Source organism: Nansenia antarctica (assembly GCF_963989245.1).
Source record: "Nansenia antarctica genome assembly, chromosome: 2".
NCBI classification, from domain to species: domain Eukaryota; kingdom Metazoa; phylum Chordata; class Actinopteri; order Argentiniformes; family Microstomatidae; genus Nansenia; species Nansenia antarctica.
Genome location: NC_137675.1, coordinates 35,227,242 through 35,233,241, shown reverse-complemented (window position 1 = coordinate 35,233,241; position 6,000 = coordinate 35,227,242). Strand labels below are relative to the sequence as shown.

At 45.3% G+C, this 6,000-nt stretch overlaps 1 protein-coding gene across 1 annotated transcript in view; it reads left to right on the top strand.

The window, feature by feature from the left end:
- Nucleotides 1-595: 595 nt before the first annotated feature.
- The window catches only part of LOC308150146 (uncharacterized protein), a gene marked incomplete at its 5' end in the record, with an annotated part of 42,853 nt that continues 37,448 nt past the window's right edge, over nt 596-6,000 (top strand). The window contains 3 exons of the mRNA XM_080523008.1: nt 596-704; nt 918-1,035; nt 5,381-5,474. Coding sequence (XP_080379134.1) covers nt 596-704; nt 918-1,035; nt 5,381-5,474 — 321 coding nt within the window. The remainder of the gene's footprint in view (nt 705-917; nt 1,036-5,380; nt 5,475-6,000) is intronic.

Genomic DNA, 6,000 nt, shown 5'->3' with positions numbered 1-6,000 from the left:
CAAATATGCAGGCGCGGTATGATGACGCGCTCGAACCAAATATGGTGTCCAAGCGTCCGGGTGAAGCGCGTGTCGGATGCAGCGGGATATACTTGCAGCTGGACCCTCCACAAAGAAGAAGAAGAAGAAGAAGATATCCGGTAGTGTCATATCCGGTTCGGAGTTTGGTAGAGCAACCGCGAAAAAGTCACTGGGTGCGAAACGAGAGGCAGTGAGTTCGGTTAGCAAGACATGTTATGTAATTCGTAGAGGTAGCCATCAGTATTCGTAAACTGTTCATTACCAACTATGTACACAGATAAAATGTACTTGTAGAGGTTTATAATAATAATAATGGTCACAACTAGGACGCTGTCACGCTTGACAATAACTGCTAGCTAGCTAGTTTCCAGAACAGCTGTTGCTAGGCGACTGTGCTAGCTGTGGTTTACAGGTAGGAGGTACCTACTTTTAGAGCTAGTTTTATGTAGCCATACATTTCTGACTCTTGCCGTAATAAATGTGAGCTGTTAGCACAACTTGTATAGTTGTTGTAGTTAAGTTACTAGACGGAACGCCTCCGTGTTAGGGTTAGGGTTAGGTCGTAGCTGGGACGATGCAGCAGGACTGTCAGGACATCGTGATCATGTTAAGCAGTGACGACGAAGATGGCTCGGTTGACAACAACGACTCGCTCTTCATCGTGGAAGAACAACAGAACCAAGGTATGTTATGTATGAGGGTCAGAACAGCTGGTCTCACATTCAACAGTTGTTTGTCTGGGCAAGAGCTCTTCCTATAGGACTCTGCTGGATCAAGGTACTGCAGCAACACAGGGAATTCGACTCTCTGTGCTATACAAGTGCAGACCTCTTGGCAGAGTTTGTGGTGTGCTCTCATGCGTTGGGGATGTGAACTGTGTCTCTGTGTCTCTTAAGCTAACACAGCGGTGTCAGATCTGAGTCTGTCGGGTGATGATGACCTGGTGGTCATTTCCTGGCAGAAAGCCGAGGTGCTGGCCCACGCACGATATGACTGCTGCACACACCCCTTCATGTGAGTAACACACCCCTTCATGTGAGTAACACACACACACACTTACCTTCATGTGAGTAACACACACACACACCCTCACACAGAAAACTACCTTCATGTGAGTAACATACACACACACACACACACACACACACACACACACACACCTACCTTCATGTGAGTAACACACACACACACACACACACACACACACACCTACCTTCATGTGAGTAACACACACACACACACACACACACACACACACACACACACACACCCAGGGTTTCCGTTAACCGGTAATTACCGGTCTTTGTCCGATAAAATCTGTTGAAGTCTTCCCCCACTCAGTTATTCAGTCGGTGTCCATCATTTAAGTTCAATTTAGTCTATCTATAGTGTTAGAGTTGAATTTGTGCCACTAAGGTGAAATAGTCCACGGGTGTGTATCCCCCCGATACATCCTCCCCATTCTCATACTCGCGAGTCCGAGCATGATTTGACAGGCAGCTAGACGTAATGCCTTCCCAATCAGCGAGACGTGGTTATAGAATTGACGTTGTTTTATTGATAAAAAGGGTAAAACTGGAAAGAGAATATAAAAAACTTACATTACTGTCGTGAAACTACGTATTTAACACACTTCAGTTAACGTAATGTCCGTTCATTGATCGATCGATGCAGTCCGTTCAAATAGCCATCAAAAGCTAAACTAGGCATACTTAAAATTACCAATTACATACTCAAATCCCATTAATGCAAATGAAATAAACATCTTAAAGTAGCCTACAGTCGTAATTCAAAGTAGCAAAGGTGACTAGGCTGCCCAGTGTGGCGCGCGTGCAGCCCTGGACATATTATGCCATAGTAGCGCATGCGAATCATGAAAGCCTATAATATATAGTTCGCATCTAATAGTATCGGATGAGAAATAGACATTAAATGGCATAGGCCTATATAGGCTACACAACAGCTAATCACCGCGACAAACACCTATATTATATTCTAATATGATGACCGGAATTTCTCCCGTTTGTCCGACACATTGAAATCTTCCCGGACACGTTGACCGGCACCACATTTTTCTAACGGAAACCCTGACACACACACACACACACACACACACACACACACCTTCGTGTGAGTCACATACACACACACACACACACACACACACACACACACACAGACACAGACACCTACCTTCATGTGAGTAACACAGACCAGGGCTCTACGCTAACCTTTTTCACTAGGAGCACATGTGCTCCTAAATGAAAAATGTTAGGGGCACACAAAGAAATTTAGGAGCACAGTGAAAAATGTAATTATAACACATTTTTATTAGTGATTTTGCAATTTTTGCACCAAAATCACACATTGGCCCATGCCTACAGCCCTACTAGACGCAGAGTTGATGGCATTGTATTATGGTAACTAGCTGTGTCAAGTTCTCCTGGTTAGCAGCATGTTCATTCATTCATCCATGTCATGCCTGTCAGCTAGCAGCTAGCAGCCCAGCCAGGCTTTAGGGCTAGGTCTGTCAGCTAGCAGCCCAGCCAGGCCATGCAGAGGTCTGTCTCCATGCTGCCCACCTCCCTGCTGCTGGGTCAGGCTACATCAGTCACACACGGTGGCCAGACAACTCCACATCTAGGGGTATTAAACTACCCCACATCCAGATGACCAGTCCCCAGCCCCATGCTGCCCGGGGTGGTGACATGTGGAGGTGGCCAGCCCAGCACGGTGCCTCTGCGGCGGCTAGCTGTTAGCACACCACCATCCCCGGGGGTCCCACCTCTCTGCCACACTCAAGTACAACATGTTGCATTTTCATGCCATTAGGCAACTTGCTTCCTAGGGTTTCCTAGGATTAGAGATGCATTTGGACTTCTGGAGTACCTCCACTACTTTCAATGGGTTCTGAAGGTCTGAGAGCTTTCTACTTTCTACCCTGGGTAGTTAACCCTGGTTGTAACCTTGGGTTCAAATCTGGAGTGTGTGGGACCAAATCTGTAGATGTGGTGAGCTAATGAAGCTAATGAAGCTTGAGATGAGAAAAGGGCGCTTGTCTCTTTAAGGCCCAGGAGGGAGTTAGCGATTAGCGATGTTAGCTTAGCGCCAGTTTAACAGAAGTAACTTCACTTTTAACATGACTTCCCGTGGTCGTAGCGGGCTGGCTGACGGCTTAAAATGTGGCCACACGGTTCGCGCAGATTTATTTTTAGAATTAAAAAATAAATAAAAAATAAAATAAAAAATCGGTACTCGCACATGTGCTCGTGAATTTATTTCTCTAGTCGCACAGATGTATTTTTAGTCGCAAATGCGAGTGAAATGGTCGCACTGTAGAGCCCTGCAGACCAGTGTTTCCCCTAGGTTTGCTGCCTTGGTGGGGTGGACCGTGGCATGGACCGACCCCAGGGGGTAAGACCCTGCGACATACCAGAGTCATGTCCAGGGGGTGTACTTGTACATTAAGCCGCCTCACGCTACGGAAACAGGAGATAGGCTCCTGCCCTATGGGCCATTAGCCTCGGGAACCATCGGTTCTCAAGGCTACTTACTTATGTGGTCTTGACTACAGCCCAATTTATACTTCTGCGTCAAATTTACGCGCGGCTACGCCGTAGCCTACGCAAGGGCTCTCCCAATTTATAGTTCTGCGTTGGTTGGTCTGCGTCGCGTTGGTCGGTGTACTCATAGCGGCATAATAGCGATTTTTTTTGTTATGCTTCTTGTAAAGAAAATGTCTAATGCATTGAAATGACATTAAACTATGGTTATCATAAGTTTTCAAATCTTTATTAATAAGTAAATAAAGTTAATTACATTTCTGTCATGGCTTCCGCATTTCGGCCTACGAGAGAGTCGGAATCATGTGCTACCAAGCGGACCAATCACAGTTCTTACGGTCTGCGTAGGTATGCCGCGTAGTTACATTTTTGGAGAGGTGCGCGTGAGCCTACGCAGGCTACGCTGTAGATTTTACCCAGAAGTATAAATTGGGCTTAACTGTCCACTTTCTCACCTGGTTCTTGCTGTCTATCTCTCTGGTGTGCCGACACCATCCTGCTGAGTATTTATACTCACCATCCTCCTGAGTATTTATAATCTAATAAGAGGTATAAATTGATCCATATCAATTTATAACATAATTATAATTGATATTGGATTGCTGTGGGCAATGCAGTCAGATGTCATTTTGACTTTACTCTCTCATCTGAAAAATATTTGTATGTCCAACTATAAAAAAAACTGACATTTCCAATGCTTCAATCCACTGTCCATGTACTATAAATATGCCATTATGGTATTACCATGAAGCCCAACTCTAGCAGAATAAGAAAGATTGTATATCTACTTTAAGTAAAATAATAAAGTGCATCCAGTTAGCTCTTTAGCTGGCAAGTGTGCAAGCAGACTAGCTGACCTCATCACCTCTGAGCTAGCTAGCTAGCTTGCTGGTTTTTTGACACCATGGAATTATAGCCAAGACACTTTCTAGTCACAATAATAACGACCCATTTTAACCAACTTTCCCTGTCAGAACACTCAGCAATTATATTTTCTAACGTTTTAACTTCAACGTTTCAAGCTTACTTTCCATCTGAAGACATCTCACCCGGCAAAAACTCTTGCGCACACTTGCGCAAAATCTTGTATTATTCTCCAGTGTGGAGATCTGGCTATGCGAGACTACTGGCGGACTAACGTTACCAGCGAGCCCATGGACTTGCCACTCGCCAGATTCGAGTTGGGTGCATTTAACGCGGATATTAGCCTGTTTGTCAGATGTTTGATGTCTACGTCCAGTGGTGTAGTCTACGTGATACGCAGGACTACGCCGTATACCCACTAGGAAAGGCCAAGGATTTCCTAGTGTCATGCACAGATCAGCCTTAAAACATGTAATGTTAGATATAATGTTAGACAGAGAGCGCAGATTTATTTTTATGGCGTTCCGAAATGAACGATATGAGGCTGGGAGGGGAAAATCACAGTATACCCACTAGAAAACACTAGACTACACCACTGTCTACGTCCGTAATAATTCCTCTTTCTTGGAAAGGCCCGCCCCCCCAAGGCAATTGTAGGGGAAACACTGCGCACACACACACACACACACACACACACCTACCTTCATGTGAGTAACACACACACATACACCTACCTTCATGTGAGTAACACACACATACACACACACACACACACCTTCATGTGAGTCACACACACACACACACACACACCTATCTTCATGTGAGTAACACACACACACACACACACACACACACACACACACACACACACACACACACACACACACACACACATTCTCAGATAGTTGTGTGTATTCTTGTGTTCCCTGCAGTGCTACAGACAGTGAGACCGGAGGCCCAGTGGGCAGTAACCACATGTTCTGTTCCCAGTGCTTCTGCTACATCTGTGATAAAGTAGCTTTGGAGGTGAGTGTGTGTGTGTGTGATGAAGCAGCAGCATTGTGTGTGTGTGTGTGTGTGTGTGTGTGTGTGTGTGTGATGTAGCAGCTTTGGAGGCGTGTGTGTGTGTGTGTGAGTGTGTGATGACGTAGCAACATTGGAGGTGAGTGTGTGTGTGTAGGTGTGTGTGTGTGTCTGTGTGTGTGTGTGATGAAGTTGCCGTTCAGTTTTCAAGCATTAGTACTTTGGCACATGAGATTGTTCTAGAAAGGTGATTACCCTCACATGTACATAGAAACCACAGACACATTCAGAACATGAACATGTTTAAAAAGGCACAGAAACACAATCACATAATCTACAAAGCACCTTCACATGAGGTCCATATGCAGCCACCACGCCCAGGGCCTGGTCAGGATGGCAGCATTCCCATCCACACAGCACTACCCACAAGTACATCTAGATATGTCAGCAGCTGGCCAAAGCGTGAACAAGCCGGGAACCGACCTAATGTTCTGACCTTTATTCTGAAAAATGTAAGTAAATGTCAACG